This window comes from Mustela lutreola, chromosome 10 (genome assembly GCF_030435805.1).
Source record: "Mustela lutreola isolate mMusLut2 chromosome 10, mMusLut2.pri, whole genome shotgun sequence".
In the NCBI taxonomy this organism is placed as follows: domain Eukaryota; kingdom Metazoa; phylum Chordata; class Mammalia; order Carnivora; family Mustelidae; genus Mustela; species Mustela lutreola.
This window is the reverse complement of record NC_081299.1, coordinates 75,016,089-75,039,004: the sequence shown is the minus strand read 5'-3', so window position 1 is coordinate 75,039,004 and position 22,916 is coordinate 75,016,089. Positions and strand designations below refer to the sequence as shown.

General features: G+C 38.0%; 1 protein-coding gene across 1 annotated transcript in view; it reads left to right on the top strand.

Moving 5' to 3' along the window:
• Positions 1-4,107: 4,107 nt before the first annotated feature.
• The window catches only part of GTF2B (general transcription factor IIB), a 33,277-nt gene continuing 14,468 nt past the window's right edge, over positions 4,108-22,916 (top strand). The window contains exons 1-2 of the mRNA XM_059136831.1: positions 4,108-4,250; positions 9,133-9,239. Of these exons, the coding sequence (XP_058992814.1) occupies positions 4,234-4,250; positions 9,133-9,239 (124 nt within the window). The 5' untranslated portion in view covers positions 4,108-4,233. The remainder of the gene's footprint in view (positions 4,251-9,132; positions 9,240-22,916) is intronic.

The window sequence follows — 22,916 nt, the reverse complement described above, 5'->3', positions numbered from 1 at the left end:
CTACTTGTGATCTCTTTCTCTGTCAAATAAATAAAATTTTTTAAAAAAGAAAACTTTATGTCTTTATTAAAAAGTCAAAATGCTATTGAATGCTTTTACAAATATAATCTGTATTTCCCAGGGCACAGTACTTGGGGCCCCAGAATACAATATCCATTACACAGTAATGTAAAGTAAAAGGCTTACAGAGAAGAACGAAAAGTTTAAGAGTCTGGCGTTTCTTGTTTTGAATTCTACCTCCACCATTAACTTATCCCGCGACTCTGGGCTGTTTACCTCCTCAACCTCTCTAAGCCTTTAGAAGGAGAATAATATTATCTTGCCTGATGTGATAACCAAGAATGAGATAACATAAGTGGAATGTGAGATACCTAACAGATGGCCTGCTGCATAAGGACCTCAGTTCTTGCAGGTCCACAAGGGGCCCTCCATGTCCCTCTCTGGCTCCCGGCCACTTTCAGCAAGGTCTTACTGTTCAGCCTGGTGAAACCAAACACTGCAGAGCAACACCCAAGGCAATCACCAACTAAAAACTCTGTGTGTAGAGATATCATTGGCAATATAGGAAGTATTATAATGTTATATTTAAAAAGGTTTACAAGTCCCTATTTTTTAGACAGGCACACTAAAATATGAGCCAGGGTAATAGATGGGATTTGTTTTTAAAATGCTTTAGGGGCACCTGGCTGGCTCAGTCAGTGGAGTGCCCAACTCTTGATCGTGGGTCACAAGTTCAAGCCTGATATTGGGTGTGGAGCCTACTTAAAAACAAATAAAATAAAATAATAAAGTGCTTTAGCAAGGGGAGACATAGAAGAAGAAAGGATACATGATACAAATGTGGCAAATACTGGATAATTGTTTAATCAGGAAGAGAGGTAAATGAAGATTTGTTACATCATACCCTTTAATTTTTAGTGTGTTTAAACATCTTCATACATGATAAAAATTCTGGAAAATTTAAAAAACTCTCACATTTCTAGAAGTAATACATAATCACATTAGTCACAAGGCACATGAAGCTTATCTAATATTCTAGGCATTTTATCCCATTTCCAAGAGTCCAAGTCAGATCTGGCCATACATTTCACTGAATCCTTCAGTCTTCCAAGCCTAGCAGAATATGTCATCTAATTCCCAAACAAATATTTGTCAAACCTTGCTTAGGTCAGGAAAATGTTATTTTCTCCAAAGTCACTATAACAAGACACTTAAATATCAATGTTTACAAAAGTGAGGCCACAAGATAGATTTAACGAACCTCCACCACATTACACCAAGTAAAAGAAGCCAGACACAAGAGACATGTTATATGATTCCATTTACATGAAAAGCCCAGAAAAGTGGCTCCTGGGCTGGAAGTTGAATTCACATTAACTGTCCATGAGTATGAGTCCTCTATTCTTTTTTTTTTTTTTTTAAGATTTTATTTATCTTTTGAGAGAGAAATAGACATAGCAAGAGAGAGATAGCATAAGCAGAGAGGAGAGGGAGAAGCAGGCTCCCCACCGAGCAGGGAACCGGATGCGGGGCTCAGTTCCAGGACTTTGGGATCATGACCTGAGCTGAAAGCAGATGCTTAACTGAACCATCCAGTGCCCCTGGGCATGAGTGCTCTTATCAAGAAGATGGAAATATGCTAAAACTGGATTAAGGATGTATGCACAACTTGATGATACTACTAAAGGGGTGCCGGGCTAGCTCAGTCAGTAGAACATGTGACTCTTGATCTCTGGGTTATAGATTCAAGCTCCACACTGGGTGTAGAAATTACTTAAAAATAAAATCTTATGTTGGGATCAGCACTGGGTGTTATATGTAACTAATGAATCACTGAACACTACATCAAACACTAATGATGTGTTATACAATGGCTAACTGAACACAATACAAAAATAAAATTAAGTCTTTAAAGAAAACCTTCAAATTACTGAAAGTCTTGGACTTCTAAACAGGTGAATTCTGTAGTATGTAGTACCTCAATAAATTAAAAAAATGTATCTAGATGGATCACAAACTTGTAAAAAATCACTTATTAGGTATGGTAAAGCATTTTATACTTTAGAAGAACTATAAGTAGCACATCAATTTTGATTTTACACTAGCAATGTGAACTTTTAAAATAAATGTTAAAAAAGATGAATTAATTTAAATAATTGACTCGAATGAATTAGTTTACTCAATGCATTCACATATTTATATTAATAGAAATGATGATACTGACAAACCAGAAGTTTTGGTAAATGCTAGTCTCTGGGTCATTGATTCCTACGTGATAAAACTCCAACTCTGTATGCATGTGTATTTGTGTTGTGTTTTTTAATCTTCGTATCAGATGTAAAAATTAAATGGGATAAATGTTGACGAAGATGCTATATAAATTGCCAATGCTGTACAAACAAAGGAAAAAGAATGGCCTACCAAAAGTGTTTCTATTTTAATATAAAAGAAATTCCAGAGGGGTTATGACAGATAAGAGACCCTCCATGTGGGGGCAGAAGTAATTTAACAGTTTGCCCAGGCTCTTTTCCTCTGGGGATTCAATTTCTCTGATTTCTTTCTTCTGCAAATATTACTGAATCCCTACCATAAACCATTAGGTGGTAAGTCCTTATTCTTGATCTTCCTGAGGTATTTAGTTGCCCTCCTCCTCCTCTCCCCCTTTTTCTCCCAAGTCAAAGTGCTCTACCTACAAAAACTTCCTGCCCCAATGGGGTGGAGCATCCCCAAGTCCTTTTCTGTCTGCAGGTGGCACAGCTGAAATGAACTGGCATTTTTGAAAGTTTTCCAGATGTTAAGGGAGAACCCCACCTCCCACCCCCTCACCAGCCAAAGTACAGTCAAGTAGTCAAGTTTTTACATTACAGAATATCAAATTGGAAGAGTGGAAAAAGAAAAAAGAAAAGAAAAGAAAAAAAAAAAAGCTCTCCCATCTCCAGCTGGATTTCAGTTCCTAAACTTCTGTTTCTTACACCCCTTGTTCTTTCTGAGGAAGCGAGGCTTTCCTACCTTTCAAGAAAACAATGAGGGCTCAGTGGCATTTAAGTCCCAAGCCCAAGTGAACAAAGCAGCTACTATATTCTATGTCTTCATCCCCATAGAAACCTGGAGCACCCTCTTTCCTCTGATTCCCAGTGTCAAGGTTGGTTTATTTTCAGCAGATCCTTGGTCGTGTTACTGTTATTATTACTATTATTATTATTATTATGAAGTTAGTTTGGCTAATTAATAAATCTAGGGTCCTTTTGAGGTTTCATTTTTTTAAAAAAGATTTTATTTACATGGCAGAAATTACAAGTAGACAGAGAGGGAGGCAGAGAGAGAGGAGGAAGTAGGCTTCTTGCGGAGCAGAGAGCCCAATCGGTATGAGGCTCGGAGCAGAGAGCCGGATATGAGGCTCGATCAGACCTAACAGTTAAGGTTTTAACCCACTGAGCCACCTTGGCGCCCCTCTTTTGAGGCAAACATTGTACTAAGTTCTCTGTACTTCAGCTATCAAATTTGCAAAGGCCATGAAAAAAAAAATTAGGATAACGCCCACATCTCCCTGCCTCAGGGGTGCAGAGTGCTCTCCCAAGGTTTTGTTTCATCTCCTGCCAATTCTAAAAGTGTGTGCAAAGCAGATACTATTACCCCTTGCACCGAAAGGAGAAGGAACGTGCCTAAGAAGAAACAGCTTGCGAGCTGTTGACAGAGTCAGCATCGACACCTGTTCTGGTTGACCTAAGTGAATTTCTCTCTTTATTCCAAATTCTTTAAGCGGAATCACCCCTCTGGGCAAGTAAGGACTGCGCTCAAACTGGCGTTAGCTGACTTCAGGCGGGGGGGTGGGGGGGTGGGAGGGTAGTAAACTCTCGGGAATGCGGGCTTTGCCTGCCCCCCCCCCAAGGCCGGGTTGTCTTTGTATTTCGGCTCAGTCTAGTTGAGGGTATCTCTGGCGTAGCCTGTTTGTAGAGTTACCTTGAGAATTCTCCTAAGTAGTTTTGTTGATTCGCTCAGCAACACAGCAAATCACAGAGACGGAATAGGAAAATAAGAAAACGCAAAGCACGTGGCGTACAGAATCTCCCTTTCTTGGCCTTTCTCCCGACCCGTAGCCGCGCCCTATTACGACTGCGTGAGGGGGGAGGCTCGCCTATAAATGCCCGTCTTGTAGCGTCTCGTCGCCACAGTCTCTTCCTGTTCTCGGTGCGTCTGTTGTGGCTTCTAGCTGGGACCGCAGTGGCCGTGAAGATGGCGTCTACCAGCCGGTTAGTACGTCTGGCCGAGCCGGGCTACCAAGGGGTGGGCGGAGAGTGGCAGAGTTGTTAGGCGGCCACCGGGGCTGCCGCGTTGGGCAAAGCGCTCCGGAGGTGCGGGGAGAGGCGGCTGACTGGCTGGCCGACCCGGACAAAGGCACTTCCAGACGGCAGGGCTGTCAGGGGTGTCGCAGGGGGTACCGAGCCGTCGGCGTTACCATTCCAATGTCCTGGCTTGTTTTCTCGCCCAGGCATCACCCTGCGGGGGCCCCTGTGTCCCCAGCCCCTGGTTTCGCGTCTTTTGGGGATATTTAAACCGTGTTTTTTCTTGTTAATTTTTTCTACGCTTGTTTTTCCAGCTGTGGCTCAACCGGCCCACGATCTTTTCCAAAGAGCGGGAAAGGGTTAGTTCCAGGCCCTTATTGATCTGACAGCTAGAAAGTTAGGGACGTCAGCCTGATGGAAACTGATTACCATCCCGGAGGCCTTCTGAAATGGAAGCTAGGGCATTTCCGAAGAGTTGATAAGTTCCCTTCTAAGAGGTTTATTTATTTGTTTATTTATTTAACAAACGTCTTCTGCATATTCCTGAAGAAAATTTTGCCTGCAGAAAATTACTTCCATATGCTGGGAAGTCACTCTCTAAAATATTTTAAACATGTGAAGTACTCCTATCTACAGGAAATGCATGCAGTGCCCTTAGAGGCAGCCTTTAATCCTGTGATCTGAAAAATGCTTGTAGACCCTAATTATATCTCTCATTACTACTATGAGGTAGATATTAGTATTTTTGCATCAGTGTAAACTGAGTCATGGCAGTGTTGACTTCTCCAAGGTTAATGTTAGAACTAAGTGTAGAATCTCTTATCTATTTCCTGTTATCACACAGTTGGCCTCTAGTTAACTCAGAATGTATTAAAAGTATCAACTTAGTTCTATAGCTTCTGAGAGGTACCTTTGACATAATTTTTCTGAATTTATTACCATCTGTAGAATTGAGTTCCCAATGAAGGCTGTTATCACCAAATAGCAAACTGGAGAAGTCCAGGCTCTTTTGTGGTAACTCCTAAGACTTACTGCTTTATGTTACTGTACTTTATTTAAAAAAAAAAAAAAAAAAAAAAAAGGTGTCGGGGAGGCAGTGTTAGCTAAAACAACTTGTTTAAGGAAACAACTCTTAAAGCCAATGACAGTCTTGTTTACTGATTGTAATTCTATGATTGAATGCTCAAATCATTCTGTCTGGGTGTGGCTCCATTGGGAAAGGCTACCTTGTAGGTAAGTGGAAAACTTCAGCTTCCCAAAGATACCTATATACGACTTTACATTCTCTCATGGCAGTAGATCTGAAAGGTAAATGTGGTCTTATTTGGGCACAGCTTTTCCACATAATAGGACAGGAAATTGTGTGTGTTAGAAAAATTTGTAGCAGTTAAATATAGTAAGTTCAAGAGAAAGATTCTTTACCAAGAGAATACACTTTCCTTTGTGTGCCTTTATTTTCTTTGTTAAAAAATAATCTTGGAAATAAATTTTTTCCGGACACATCCAGGTCTTAAATAGATGTGTCATTGCAGTTGTCTATTTAGAGTTTTTCTGCCAGTGAGAACGAAGGTAAATTTTAGTATTTCTGACGTTAGCTTTTTTCCCCCTGAGTAAGATGTAGTTATTAGGTTATGAAACTGCCTGTGTTTTCACAGAGGAAAGCCAAATGTTGTGAGTTCAAAGCTAAACTCCACCACTATTCTATGATTTCAGGCTAATCATTCTCTGAGTTTAATGTTTAGTAGGGAAATAACCCTTATTTTGTAAGGTTGCTTTGAAGATTAATATATATGTAGCACTGGATAGACAGTAAGCACCCAATAAATAATAGCTATAAAGTGAGATTTGGGTTTATCTGGCTCCTTGGGGACTCTAAATTGTTTTAATGTCATTGGTCGTTGTTTCTTCTTTCCCTTTCATTTCTCTCCCTTACTTCCCTCCCCCACTTTGTAGAACCCTACTTTGTGGTTCCTCTTTTGTATTATTCTTGTGGGTTTTCTGATTAAAGTTGACTATTGTGATTCATTTTATTTTGGATAGGTAACATACAAATATTGCAAAAAGAAGAAAAGTGAAAAGCAGTTTCTTTTCTTCTCTAGCTCTCAGCCATCTAATTCTCCCCCGAAACAGCCATTATAACCAGTTTTTTTTTGTGTTTTCCTAATGATTCTATGATTTAACAGGCATGTTTAACCTCTCTTCTTCCCCCAAAGTCTGTTGTAAACAGTTTGCTGCCTTGCTTTTTGTCTTTTTCGTGAAGTTTTCACATACCTTTTAAGTGCACACTTCAGTTACAAAATGAGCACATAAACATAGCTACCACCCAGGTCAAGAAATTAAATACCACTAGCACCCTGGAAGCCTCCTCGTGACCTCAGCCATTACCCCTTTTCCAAAGATAACCGCCTCCCAACTTCTAACACCATAGGTTTGTTTTGCCCACTTTAAAGTTTCTATAGATGGCCCATGTTTTTCTTCTGTGTCTAGTTTCTTTTGATCAGCATTTTGAGAGTCATCTTTGTTACTGCGTGTAAGTGTAATTCATTTTTTTCCCCAATTTTGTATAAAATCCCTAGGGGCGCCTGGTTAAGCATCTGACTCTTGGTTTTGGCTCAGATCATGACCTTCCTTGTGGGATTGAGCCCTGCGCCAGGGCTCTGTACTCCGTGTGGAGTCTGCTTCAGATTCTCACTCCCTCTTCCTCACACTTTCTCTCTCTCTCAAATAAATAAATAAAATCTTTTTAAAAAATTCCCTAACTTACTCTTTTTACTTAGAGTATTGAGATGTTTACATATCATTTATGTACATACACAAGATGTTCTACTTTTTTAATAATGCAAAATAAATTAGTCCATATCCTTCTATGCTGTGTGCCATATGGCTGCCTGTTTGTAATTACAAGTAGGCAGTAAGCCTATTATTCTGCAAAGATTTTTCCTTTATTTCAACAGTTTTTCATAATTTATACTGAATTTATCATACTTCATTAAAATATTTCCGTAATAGGAATTTATGGAATAAGTGTGTCTATAAAACAAACCTCTATCCCCCATTTTCCTAATGAAAAGACATGTTTTGGTTAACTTGAATATATACATTTTGGGGATGTGGAATATTAGTTTTCAGTGGGAATCAGCTCTGTTGAGAATTAACAATTATATTTGCTGACATTTGAAAATTTATCCAAAACCCACAAATACCTGCTTACTTACTGTAAGAATGGTTAATGATGTCTTTTAATGTATATTTGTGGGGTGTTTTGTTTTTGTTTTTTCAAAAAATTTTATGGGGCGCCTGGGTGGCTCAGTGGGTTAAAGCCTCTGCCTTCGGCTCAGGTCATGATCCCAGGGTCCTGGGATCGAGTCCCATGTTGGGCTCTCTGCTTAGGGGGGGGCCTGCTTCCTCCTCTCTCTCTCTGCCTGCCTCTCTGCCTACTTGTAATCTCTGCCTGTCAAATAAATAAAATCTTAAAAAAAAGAACAAAAAATTTTATTTGTTAGCACAGGTGCAGGAGAGAGAGAGAATGAGAGCAGGAGCCCCTAGGGGCAGGAGGAGGGAGAGGATCCCAAGACCCTGAGTTTATGACCTGAGTCAAAGGCAGAAGCTTAACCGAATGAGCCACACAGGCGCACCTAGGTGTATATTCGTGATGACCGTAACATAACCTGTGTTGTAGTATTTCAACTGAACTTTTAAAGAGGACTTATTTTCCATGATATCAAACACTTATGATTGTGAGAGAAATAACTACTAAATCTATGTAAAATATCTTTTTTGCTTTTTATTTTATTTTTAATTTATTATTATTTTTTAAAATAAGCTCTATGCCCAGTGTGGGGCTTGAACTCCACAACCCTGAGATCAAGAGTCAGATGCTCTCCTCACTGAGCCAGCCAGGCACCCCTCTTGCTTGTTAAAACTGATTCTTTTATGTCATTTAAGATTGATGTGTCTCCCCAAACTGCTTCATTTTCAAATTAGAATAATTGGACACATTAGTACCATCACAAATAGATTAAAAAGTAGCTTTTGAAACCATTTCTTGAATGGTAGCAAACTCATTTTTTGGACTAAATGAAATCTTCAGGTCTTAAGTTCAGCAGAGGCACATCTGTCACACTCCCACTTGTTAGGTTCAGTGCTCTCTTCTAAATCTATTACTAAAATATCCAGCAAGTAGGAAAAAAACAAAAACAAAACAGACTTGAAATTCATTCTCTCACAGGGAAATAAGTGATAAGTCACACAAAACAGATGATTATATGTAAATGTCACAAGTTATGGTAGCCAGTCATTTCTCTGCTAATTAAGATTTTTTTTAAAGATTTTATTTATTTATTTGACAGAGAGATAAAGAGACAGACACATTACAAGTAGGCAGAGAGGCAGGCAGAGAGGGGTAAGCAGGCTCCCTGCTCAGCAGAGAGCCTGAAGCGGGGCTCGATCCCAGGACCCTGAGATCATGACCTGAGCTGAAGGCAGAGGCTTAACCCTCTGAGCCACCCAGGTGCCCCACTAATTAAGATTTTTAAAGATCCTAGTAGCCTGCCTGTTAAGAGAAAAAAGACTTACTTTCCATTTAGGTTTTGAAAGCCTTCCATGTCTGCCAACCATTAACTGTTTTTAGAAAAAAGAATTCTAATGGAATCTATCTGTGTTAATTACTAGCTGGAATTAAAAGTTACCTAACTGGGATGTTTACTTTGAAGATTTAGCTTGTGTATTATACATCTATAGTATTGAGAAAGTATTCAAAATTTTCCTTTATCCCTCCTTCCCCTGCCCACAAAAAACTACTTTGTTACATGTTGGTTGGGAAAATATATATATATTTTTTTCCATTTAGCTTGGATGCTCTTCCAAGAGTCACGTGTCCAAACCATCCAGATGCGATTTTAGTGGAGGATTACAGAGCTGGTGATATGATCTGTCCAGAATGTGGCCTCGTTGTTGGTGAGTAGTTATTATGGTTTTCATTGAAATCACTATTTTGGGTACTTGGCTTTTGTATATTTCCCAAAGTTTCTTTTAATGAATACATTTTGATTTTTTTCCCCTACAGGTAATTCATTATACAACTAACAAAAAGAATTAGGGAAAAAACAAGAGTAAAATCAGAGATACCATATTTTATTGTGTATACAGATGTATATGCTTCATAATGTGGGGCATTAAGGAATATTTAAAATCGAGACAGCCAATCCAAAAGAAAAGGCCCTCAGTCTTCAGTCTCCTGAGTCCTTAGGTTTTTGTTTTGTTCTGTTTTTAAGATTTTCTTACAGAGTAAAGATTTTCTTTACAGAGAGAGTGCATGCGCCTGTGCCCTAGTACAGAGAGAGAAAGAGAAGCAGACTCCCTGATGAGTGAGCCGAGAGCCTGAGACAGGGTTCAATGATCCCAGGACCCCGAGATCATGACTTGAGCCAAAGGCAGAAGCTTAACTGGTGGGGGGAGGTGGTGACACACTTGTGTTTATGAAATAATAAGGTGCACCTGGGTGGGCCAGTCAGTTAAGCATCTGACTCTTGGTTTTGGCTCAGGTCATGATCTCAAGGTTGTGGGATCCAGCCCCACATCAAACTGTGTGCTCAGCATGGAATGTGCTAGAGATTTTCCCTCCCTGTCCCTCTTCTTCTGCCCCTCCCCTTGCTTGCTCACTCTCTCTCTGTAAAAATAAATAAGTCTTTTTTTTTTTTTAAGTGAATAAATTTAGTCGATTTTTGTGGCTTTTAGATATTTTTTATTTTATTTTTTATTTTATTTTTTTAAAGATTTTGTTTATTTGACAGACAGAGATCACAAGTAAGCAGAGAGGCAGGCAGAGAGGGGGTGGGGGAAGCAGGCTCCCTGCCAAGCAGAGAGCCTAATGCGGGGCTCGATCCCAGGACCCTGGGTTCATGACCTGAGCTGAAGGAAGAGGCTTTAACCCACTAAGCCACCCAGGCGCCCCACTTTTAGATATTTAAATAGGATCTGTTTTAGAGTAATCAATGTGTATCTATACTGAGTCTCATTCAAAGCCTTTTAGTTAATGAATCCAATCACTTATGTAGAGTGATTTATTTATGAACTTCTGATATAAAATTGCTGTTGTCAAAAATACTGCTTCTTAAGATTTTCATTTTGTTCTTGCTTGCTCACTTATCCAGATATGTAGCCGAATTTTGAATAGAGATGGCCTGTTCTAAAATTATTCTTACGGTGGGATTGCAGCTAGCACCTTAAAAAAGGAGTGATACTTAGCCATTTGAAATACTCAGAAATGAAATTGCTAGTAGGACTATGGGACATACAACAGAAACATTGGTGGCGATATATTGTGGAATTGTCTTATTTAGAAGACATCTGTAATACTCATCCAGGTAGGCTGCTTGCCTCAGACCTCCAGTGGGAGTTTTAAATCATACAGAGTCACTAATAGGAATTAAAATCCACTTACAATTAATTGAATTCTACTCAGTAAACAATACTAACAGCTTATACATGCTGGGCACAGTTTTAAATGATTTATGTATTCACTCAGTTTATCCTCAGAGAAGACTTTGAGAAGAGTACTAATATTATATTCATTTTGGAGATGGAGATGAGAAACTGAAGTTAAATGTGGCAGTGACGCTCCACTGTCTGCGTAGAGTCAAATTTCTATCCTAGATTGCCTTTCCTAGTAAAATGAGTTCAGGGTGAGATAGGCATCCTGTGAGCCACTACCTGTTTTATATATGACCTACCTGCTAAGCATGGCTTTTACATTTTAAAGAGGCTGAAAAAAATCAAAAGGATAATAATGTTTTGGGACATATGAAAATAATACCAAATTGAAATTTAGTATCCGTTACCCATACATAAAGTTTTATTGGACCCAGCCACACTTCTTGGTATCTGTTGTCCATGACTGCTTTAACATTATGACAGCAGGATTTAGTAGTTGCAACAGAAACCAGATGTGGCGCGCTCATCACATCACATCACACTGCTGCCCAGTGCACTGTAAATCCCACTAATGCAGTTAAAACTCCTCAGCATCTGAGTACAAAGCCTGTCTCCATACTGCAACATTTTATTTTGTTACCATTGCATACCCATTGTGTCAAAACAAAAAGGAAAAAAGTGAACTTCGAAAGTCGTGCTTCTAAGGTACAGTGGAGTGTGGGGTTTTTTGTTACTGAATTAGATGGCAAGCGCTGTATTTATTATGCAGTGATACCATAGCTCTGCTAAAAGAGTACAGTTGACATTACCAGATAAGCACTCACTATACCAACTCAGTAAAAACAATGATCAGAAAACTTAGAAAATCTCATCACAGCAGAATTTCTTCACAAAAATCACAGAATAAAAATAAGGCTGCAGTTAAAGTAAGTTTCTGAGTGGCTTATTCATAGCCCATGCAGGGAAAGCTATTTACCAATGATGAGTTAACTAATTTCGTGTTTGATTGTCATAGCTGAAGAAACATGTCCAGAAAAAATAAACTTAAGATGATTCGCCTCCATGAAAAAAACAGTTGCCTGAAGAGTTGAGGACTCTGGGAGCGACATCAATAGTCAATTAAAAGTCCAGGCAAATTTCAAGTATTTCTCCTGGACTCTTGATACTAGATAGATGTTACTGAGTTGTTTATTCAAGGTGACAGTGCAGTTTTTAAGAGTTTGAATCATGTGCATAGGAGAAACTATTTTTAAAGAAGTTATAAAAATGCTAATTCAGTACAACCTGAAGGGGAGTCTGCTAAGATGTGTTACAAATGATGGTGGTAAAAGTGCATGTGGAAGAAGACTTGGACAAATTTCAAAGATTATGAAAATGTAAGATTTTTAAAGCCTGTAGTTCTGTATTCATCAGCAGATACATTGTAGAGAAGGTTTGAATCTATCATGTTGCTGATCAGTAACAGTATCAGTAGTGAACTTCATTCACTCTCAGGGACTTAACTGTCATCGCTTCTGTGAATCATTGTCAGAAATAGACTTGCCTACCACATAGTAATTTGATAGTTTAGCAGCAGCAAAGCTTTCTTGTAATTGTTTTTGAGCTCAGGGCCAAGTTGAAATTTTTCTAGATGCAGTACTGCCTTGAACCACTGCTACTGAACACTGAATGCCTTTAGAAATTAGCTTTTGCTCTAGACTTGCTAATATTAATTTAACCTAGAATTGTAAGGAAAAATTGTACCTATATGTTAAAACTGCACTGTAGGAAAATTAATTTGACAATAACTAACATTATTTGAATCACAAATAATGTCAAATTAATGTATTTTATATACTTTCATTGCTGTCAGAAGTTTAAACAGGAACTAGGATCTTCATTCCCACACCAATCTGAAGCAGGTATATTTTCCAAACTCAAACTACATTTTAATCAGTGTTTTTCAGACCCGGATGCAAAGGAAAATTTTCATATTTCAGAATCCATTTAACTCTGCAATTAAGGAGCTCCCACCTAACCTTCAATTGGGAGTGATTAATCTACAATGTAATGACATGTTAAAAGGCAAAATATCAGAAGAATGTAATAAAATTCTATAAATGCCTTTCAAGAAATGAATATGCTCAATTAAAACCATATACTTGCAGATTAATATCAGTATTTGGCAGTGCTTATCTGTGTGTGAAAAAGACTTTTTAAAAAATGAAATACATAAATTCCTGTTAACACAGCATTGACAGATGAACATTTGTAATTGATTTTGATGATAGAGAATGCTAACCAAATTCCAATTAAGTGAAGTATTTTCACCCCAAAAGAGAATTCTATTCTTTCTCAGTAGTAGATACGTATTACAACAAACTATTATTATATTTTTAATTTCATCAATTAAAAAATTAATGGAGTTTTCCTCTTTATGTAAGTGCTTCAGTTTAGCCTCTTGACCCACAAAATCTAAAATATTTGCTATTTGGCCCTTCACAGAAAATGTTTGCCTGCTTGTAAGTTGAATGTGAGCATTCTAATTCCCACAGTATTAAGATCAAACTGATAGTATGTTAGAGTGAGACTGAGACAAAGGACTGAACATAATTTCTGCTGTCCTAAATGTAGTCATTTAAAAAATGGTGCAGAAATTTTGCTTCAGCCCTTCTGTCAGCTTCATTTCTACTTCAGACTAGCAAGATGGTTGTGTAAGATGAACCAACTGGAGAAGGAAGATCTCTAGTCCACAAGGCTTACATGCTTTTTTGTGCTTGGAATCCCTAATTTTTACTTGCATTTTTCTGCTTCTATCAAACCAAAGGAAGTTAATTATCTTTCAGTTTGCTTTTATTTACTTATCAATCTTGAACACCAGCATTGGAGCTACTATATTTTATGCTAATTAAAGCAACTGGCCTAATTGTGAGGCCTGAAAATTAAAAAATATAATCTGATTAAACTTCCTTTCTATATGAAGAAATATCTTTTTGTGATAATTGGTTTCTCTGACATCAAATACAACAACAAACACCTGTTTTAAAATACACAGTAGCCTCATTCATGTATTTGTGGTTCAGTGTATAATTTAACCTGCAGTGGGTCCTGCAAGTGAAGGATCCATTCCGCGAGGGCGGCCAGGCAGGAGTCTGCTAGGAAAGTGCCGTTTTGTTGAAGAGAACACCAGATTATATTGAGAAGAACTTAAATGAACATGACAGTCTATGAGTCTAAATTTTAAAAATACGTGTACGTGTATACATATATACACAAACGCATATATTGCTGTCTTAGAGCCATCATAAATTGAGGTTGTGTTCTGTATTTAATTAGCTTTGCATTAACTTGCTGGTTTAAAGGCGTATGCTCTCTGTTGCCAGCTTGGTTCTGCCTTTATGCTATGGAGGCAGGGCAGAAATGAGTCTGGGCACATATTCTGCAGTCCACTAGGGCATAAAATTTGCAGCTTTTTCATATTTAAGATATTGATATTCAATAGAGATTTAAATCCAGGTCTCGTCATGTGCGTCCTAATAAATAATCTTGGTTTACATGGTTTGAATGTGCTTGCCATAACATTTTACCTTATGTGAAACTTTCCAGATTATATCATTCTATTGAATAAGCATTTTCGATAGCCTTTGATTTAAATAATCAGACAACCTTAGAAACTGGGAACTCTTAGAATTGTTTTTGAACAAGTCTATACTTAATATTTAATTTGTGCTTAAATTTGGGGCAGTCTGTTGTCACTAACTCCTCTTAATTTCAAACTCAACACTAGCTACTAGTGCTCAGCTGCCCTCTTCAGAGCCATATATTACCCCTCTCAACAGAGCCCATTGCCATCATATTTTTTTTGTGAAATAATTCATAATATGAAGAAAAATACTTATCTCCTATGATGATAAACTGCCTTCTCTCCAGTCTCTTAACAACACTTTTCTCACTGTCCTTCAATCCTTCATTCATGGGCTTCTTGAGGCCCGCCACTCAGTCTCAAAATTGGTACTCACAGTGTTTTAGGCTTTTCTTAAAGCAGTTTATAACTTTGAGGAACCAGTTTCTGTTTCAATTACACGACAAGCTACCTGAGAACTTAGTGGCATATACAAACCATTTTATGTTGGTTATGATTTTATGGGTCAGTAATTTGGGAAGGACTCCTCGGGGCCATTGTTTCTTTCCACATGGCACTAGCTGGACTTGGAGGATCCACTCCCATGATGGTTTTTTCTTTTTCTTGCCTTTTTTTTTTTTTAATAAGATTGTATTTATTTATTTGACAGAAGACAAGCAGGGAGCGACACTGGGAGAGGGAGAAGCCAGCTCTCTTTGCCAAGCCAGGGTCCTGGGATGGAAGGTACATCCTTGGTCATGATAATTTGAGTCCTTCACATACTAACACACTAGTCAGAACCAGTCATAGGGCCCACCTAGATTAGAAGGGGTGGAGATACAGGTACCACCTCAGTGTGAGATAGATAAGGTCATGTTTCTGAAGAACATGTTGATGAGAGATTATTGCTGCTATCTTTGGAGAATAGTTTGTCAAGCATTCAGTGTCTTTTAATATTTTCCCCAGTTTAAGTCGTTGTGTGATATTTAGTTTCATCTGTACTTGGGATGTTCCCAATAGTTTGTGACTATTTTTAATACTATTTAACATGTAATAACTGTCTAACTGACTAGGAAGAGTCAATTTTATTTTTTATTTGAATTACATGATTTTTATTTTAAACATGGAAAGTGCTATGATTTGTCGCCGGCTATTTAATCTTACAAGTGATCCGTAGGATATTGGTAGTGATCTCAAAATAAGGCTAGTTTTTAAAGCAAATCTTTGTCATTTCTACAATGAAACTCTTGGCTCTACTGCACTGTTTTGTGGGGTTTTCCCCACATATCCTAAGTGTGATTTTGTCACTGTAAAAATTGAGCACTAGGTGGCAGTATAATCATATTTAGACTATCATTTTGTTCATAAATTTGACCTTGTACGTTGTTTCTAGTCCGCAAAGTATTAGGTTAGTAAGCTGCTGTAATAGTTGTTAAAACACAAAATTGGTTTTGACTTTTATAAATTAGGATTTCAAATAAGGTATTTAGATCTAATGGTATCATTTCTACTTAAAACTACTTCTTATGTGCCATTTAAAACTGAAGTCTTTCATTGTCCTTTAGAGGAATACAAGGAGAATACCAGAAAATAGTAAAGTTAGATTTAAATGAGGAAAATGACCCAATTTAACCTCTCATTCCTAAAGTCTTTCTGGATATTGTTTATATCAGTGCATCTGAAGCAAAAATGTGCATTAAGAATCAGTTGTTTAAGATTCCAGACCCCATTTCTTGAAATTCTATCTCGGGTCATACATCAGTAACATTAAGAAACATTAAGAAATCTATACTATTGACGTTCCAGTTTACCACATTTTTTGAGATCTTCTGTACTTTTGGAGTTTTTACCTTGGTTTCCATATTTTCCATGTCTCCAGACTGCAAATTACTATAGGGCAGAGATCTCGTGTGTCCATAGCTCCTAGTATAACTAGTGGCATTCGTGAGCTGTGGAACTATAACCAAGTAACATAATTTCTCCAAGCTTAACTTTCTTCATGTGTAAAATAAGTCGCAACCTCCCCTCCAACCCCAAAGTGCAAAACAGGGAGCAGGTACCATACAACTCAGAATTGTTAGGAATTGTTAAAAATTAAATGAGATAATGTAGAAAATGTATAGTATGAAATTTCAGTGATCCATATTTTGGGGTTACAAGTATTTTTCTTGCAGAAAAAGCAGGTTATTCTAAGTCTATGATGCCATTCATCATAGCAAGTCAGTTGCAAAATTTGAGTGGGTCTGCCATATGCAGTGCTTTCTAACTGTAGCGTTTTAAAGATTGCCAGATTACCATCTTTAAATTTGCATTACAGTGTTGCCTAAAGGAGAAAATTGAGGAATACTCACTTTCAGATTCTTGCTTTGGTACCTCCTGTAAGCCCTCAGAGCCAGCCTTCTTACCTAATTTTGAATTTTCCGTTTAGATGCTACTTTACCTTAAGCATCAGAGAATTACTAACCTTACTGGATTAACACAACCACTCTGAGGGAAACTGAGGCTTGGAGTACTTAGGTAATTAGCTCAAGATTTCACATCTAGTAAGTGATAGAGCCACTCAAATCCAGATCTCTAGGACTTAACTAGCCTGTTTCTGTTAAGGCACTGTGCTGGTCAGGGGGAGGGATAGAGTTCAAATGCTCTAAGTAAGCTCTGAGCAACTCTTTGGCTAGTATGTGGAAGGAGGAGGTGCATTAGCACAACATAGCATGGTGAAAGCTCTATTCCAGATCTTCCCAGTTTGGTGAGAACACAAAGGAAGGAAGCAGTGACTTCCTGGGGAAATTACGGTTGAATTTACACTGAAACATCATTAAGTGCGAGTAAGGGTTTGTGGAGGGAAGGTCATTCCAAGTGGAGGGGAAAAGAAACATGCCCATAGGATAGAAGCCTGAGAGTGTTAGTATGTGAATGACTCAAATTATCATGATTAAGGGGGCGCCTGGGTGGCTCAGTGGGTTAAATAAAGCCTCTGCCTTCAGCTCGGGGTCATGATCTCAGGGTCCTGGGATCGAGCCCCACATCGGGCTCTCTGCTCAGTGGGGAGCCTGCTTCCCTCCTCTCTCGGTCTACTTGTGATTTCTCTCTGTCAAATAAATAAATAAATTCTAAAAAAAAAAAAAAATTATCATGATTAAGGATGTACCTTCCATCAGAACTGCAGTTCCTTAGCTTTGATACTGCTGTTGCTGCTGCCAACCTGCCTGTATTTGAGGAAATAAGAGATGTATTCGGATTCTCAGGGATGGAATTATAATGCATGTTCCTTTCCAAAAGTAATTATACTCTCAACTTGCACAGCTTTTTGTGTTCTAAAGTATCTGTTGACCAGATATCTCTTGAAAATTGTCTTTAATGCAAGCTTTCTGTTAAGAATATACAGTAACTCTAAACTAAAAATTAGGATTCTTTGAAATAGTGTAAGAAGGAATGGTAGGAAGGGGTAGATGACTAAGGAAGATGTGGAAGCTAATGATGCATTTCATTTTCAACATTAGATGTAACACATGTAATGTGTTGACCTAAACAGTTTTCCAAAGCATCTTAATTTTTTTAAATTAAAAAACTCAATGCTTGGTTACCTTGAGTAATGCATACTGATTATCGAACTTTTTTTTTTTTTTAAGGATTTTATTTATTCATTTGACAGAGGGAGAGAGATCACAAGTAGGCAGAGAGGCAGACACAGAGAGGAGGGGAAACATGCTCCCCGCCGAGCAGAGAGCCCAATGTGGGGCTCGATCCTAGGACCTGAGCCGAAGGCAGAGGCTTTAACCCACTAAGCCACCCAGGTGCCCCTGATTATTGAACTTTTATACTTGGCATGTTTTGGAAAGTTTTGTAGTTTCAAATTAAGTGGTTTATAAAAAATTTTTTTAAAGATTTTAAAATTTATTTATTTGACAGAGCACAAGCAGGGGAACAGCAGAAGGAGAGGGAGAAGCAGACTCTCCACTGAGAGGGGATCCCAATGTGGGATTTGATCCTAGGACCCCAGGATCATGACCTGAGCTGAAGGCAGACACCTAACCAACTGAGCTACCCAGGCACCAAATTAAATGGTTTTAATTAATCTACCTTTTGAAAACAAGTAATTTGAGAATGTTGTTCTAAGACTCCTACTTCTGAATTCTACCACTGGTTAAATACCAAAATGCTTAAATCACTTTCCAGGAAGGTGGCAGAAAGAATTGAAATTTAGGGTGATTCCTCTTAATACTCTTTTTTTTAAAAAAAAAAATCCTTTATTAATTTACAAGAAAAACCAAAAACATTCTGAGGCTAGGTCAGGCCTAGAAGATCACACTCTCCAGTGTTGGCTTTCTGGCTGCTTTTGGTATGTTGCAGTTTTCCCCTGCACTGTTTAGATTGTTACCATAAATCATTCTGATTTTAATATTGGACTACGAAATATCTCTGGTTGGATTTATAGTTTATAGCTTGCATGGTAAGGAGGTTAGATATTTGTTTGTCTTAGGGCACTATTTAGACTATAAGGCAAAGTGCCTTGGTTCTATAGGACATTCTCTCTTACCTCCTTTCTCTCCTACCCCATTATTCCTTATAGTGGTAGAGGCCACTGCTTAATTGCCTGATATCTACTATCTCACTCTTTGTTTAGTAGTAGAATCCCCATGTTTTAACTGGGCATTTGGATGCCTAAACTTCCTATCCACGTACTAACCAGCCCTGACCCTGCTTAGCTTCCGAGATCAGACGAGATCGGGCGCGTTCAGGGTGGTATGGCTGTAGACTGGATGCCTAAACTTCCTTATAGCTAGGTATGAACATGTGATCTAACCAGTGGGTTGTAAGTAGAACAGGTATGTGCAACTTTAGATCCTGCCATAAGGGATATAACCTCCTTTTTTCTCCTTCCCACTGGCTAGAATACAGACGTGGTAAAAGGAACCACCAACAGGCATCTTACGCTGCAAATCCTAGTCATGATAAAGAGGGCTTTTTAGGGGTGACTAATAGTCTATTAAAAGTTGTTTAGGCAACTGCCTTCAGCTCAGGTCATAATCCCAGGGTCCATATCAGGCTCCCTACTCCTCAGGAAGCCTGCTTCTCCCTCTCCCTCTGCCTGCCACTCCCTCTGCATGTGTTCTCTCTCTCTCTCAAATAAATAAAATCTTAAAAAAAAAAAAAAGATGGCTTATTAAAAAGATTGGAGGAGCTTGGGTCACAGTAGCCTAGGACTATTAACTGTAGACTGTAAATGTGAGAAAGTTCTGTCTTGTTTTTGCTACTATGATTTTTTCTTTAATTACAAATCTGTATCCTTCCTAATAAATCCTGGGAATTTATTTTATTTGGGTCATCTGTTAACTGCCAGTGACTGTGGGTACCCAGAGAGACTGAGAATTCCTGGTGGCCGTAGATTGGAAGTTTTCCTGATATAACTGCCACCACTGGACATGGATTTGATAGTTCCTCAGTACAGAATGGATAAGCAGAAAAGTCAGTGTGAGGTTTATGAGTAAAAACTACAAAGACAATAAAATTCTGCCTCTGACATAGTTTACTAGAAGAAAGTTAGAAAATAACTTATTTTTTATAATCAGTGAAATAAAGCTTCCATATTTCTATTAAATATTGTCAGAAAGAAATAAGGGAGCACAAGGAGACAAACACAGCAAAGCTGTTGTAGATAAATTGAATCCGTAAAGCAGAGAAGAAAGCTGAACATAAAGAGTGAATGAGAAGGTGCTAAAGACAAGATAGCCATTATGGTACTACTTGAAGATCCAAGGGAATATGATAAAGTATTAAAGGTATAACAGAAAATGTTACATTTGTGGTATAAGATCCTCAGGGTTGCAAATTAAGAATCCCACACACTAGTGGGAGTATATCTTTTAAACATTTTAAAAATGTCCTTAGTAAGACTTGGGAGGAACTAACCACTAAAGTTAACTCTGATTCCTTGGTTTATTATAAGACAGAAAAAGGAAGTATTAGTACAATCTTTTTTTATAAATGTATACATAAATCCCAAAATACAGTGCTTAATTCTGCTTGCTGATTGTCCTGTAGAATAGCATTGATGACTGTTTGCTGATATTTCTGGTTCTTCTCCTTTGAGCCACATGATACATTTATGCTTTCCCACCCCCTTTGAAGTTAAGTATCATTCCCGTGACCGTCTTTGGCCAAGGACAGGTGAGTGGAAATGTTACTGTTAGAAACTGTTAAGTCAGTGCATAACTTCCCACCTTCTTTTACCCTCGTAACATCTCTCAAGTCGTAGGAATTCTGTCATTCTTGAATGAGGATGGTATAGAAAGCTGTCCTATCCCTGTATAGACGTGTGGTATAAGAAAGAAATCTTCGTTTCAAGCCACTGACCTGAAATTATTTACTACTCCAGAATAACTTAATTTCTCCTAACATAAAGTGCTAGAAGACTAATAACCCACAAACAACTGTGGCTAGCTTTTATAATGTAAAAAATGTTTTGCTAAGATGACAGACATTTGATGAACTAAGCACATTCCTAATAGAAGATACTCTGCATTAGAGTAGAATGATGCTTTAATAGATGACTATTTCAGTTCACCTATTATTTTTATGAATAATGTTGAAATATTGGAGATATTTCTGTTTTAAATCAAAGGCATTGTTTTCAAAGTTCTGACAAGTGCTGTAGATATAAAATGGAAATGGAAGTTAAGGCAGTGGAAGAGGATTAAGTTCTTTGCTACTGATGGGATTCTATATCTAGAATATTCAGATCAAATTTTAAAAATTAATAGTCTATTAAAAGTAGCTGAATATAAGCATATAAAATATTAGAGCAATTACTAGTTAGAAAATGGGATTTTTAACAGAAAAAAATTAGATCTAATCATAAATGTGACATACATATAATCTGAAAGAAGAGCTTGAGAAAGAGTGTATTTCCTTGTCCAAGAAGATTGATAATATTTCTGCCATCCCCAAAATAATGGATAGGTTTGGTGCAGCTTAGTTCAAAATCAACAGAGTTTTGGTGGAGTGAACTTTTATTTGTAACGTATTGAGGTATAATTGCATGCAGTATAGTGCTCAGATCCCGGATGTCCAGTTTGTGTCTTGACGCTGCATATGCTGCTGTAATCTACACTAGTCAAGATGTTTAGACTATTTTCTTCCATTCTCAGAGTTCCCTTATGTTTCTTTCTAGTCTGTCACCTCTGTCCCCAACAGCAGCAACCACTGTACTGATTTCTACATTCATAGATTATTTTGTCTGTTTTTGAACTTTATATAAATAGTATCATATAGTATGATTTTTTTAGGCACTGGCTTTTGGGGGGCTCAGAATAGTATTTTGAATGCATTTACATTCATGATTCATACATTCATAATATCACTGCATGTATCATTAGTTTATTTGCTAAGGGATATCTCATTGTGTGCATTCTGTTAATGGACATTGGGTTGTTTCCAGGTTTTCGTAACATGAGTAATGCTACTATGAACGTTGTTGTATGAGATTTTTGTAGGTAAATATTTAAGAGTGGAAATGCCAAATCAGGAGGTAGGTGCCAATTGGCAATTATTCTCAAATTGTTCAATACAGAGATGAAACTTATTCTCTCTGAAATATGGTAAAAGTCTTAGTTCATTCTCTTTAGACAGCACTCTGATAGGTGGATTGAGAACTGTACTTGTGTGGAACAGAGACTCTACATATTGAGGCTGATGTGTAGATCAAAGTGGTAGTAGTCATACTCTAGATGGAGGAGCACTGCTGTTCTGGATATTATGGTAGTGGTATTATTTTGGCTATTACAGATTTTCATATATAGACTCTCTGGTGGTCGTTCTATAAAAATCAGTGTTTGATTAAGAACGGAACCAGTAAAAGTTGGTATGCTTCTCTTGCTTGTAGAACCTGAAAGGATATGGGAGGTTTTGTGTATGTATGTGTGCATGGGTTTTCGACAGGCTGCTGCTTTGCCAGAGGTTGACTATGGCTGCCTTGTGCATTTACCCTTGAAAAGATTGTGTATTGCAGTTTTCTTCCAAAGCAACTTTTAAGATGCTGCCTAATGTAAGTTTTCTTCAAATGAAAATCCTTCATGCACTTTGGTTTTTCTTGAATGGTCTGCCCTATTTCATTACTCAGGCACTTCACTGATGGTCCAGTTATAGTTTCATGATAGGCTATTTGAATTATTTTGGAAATTTCATTTCTTATGAATGCTATGTTTTGAGCAGTAAAATATGAGAAGAGGAAATGGCTCTTAGCACAAATCACAAATTGTTGAATGAGGCATATAGATTGTTCCCACATATGTGGAAAAATGACATCACTACCAAGTTCTGGATTTTCTATTTATACTATCCTAGGCCAGCTTCCCACCACCCACCTTCCCCACAATCCATCTTTTTTTTTTTTTTTTAAGATTTTATTTATTTACTTGACAGAGATCACAAGTAGGCAGAGAGGCAGGCAGAGGGGGAGGGGGAAGCAGGCTCCCTGCTGAGCAGAGAGCCCGATGTGGGGCTCGATCCCAGGATCCTGGGATCATGACCTGAGCCGAAGGCAGAGGCTTAACCCACTGAGCCACCCAGGTGCCCCTCCATCTTTCTTTTTAAAGGCAGTA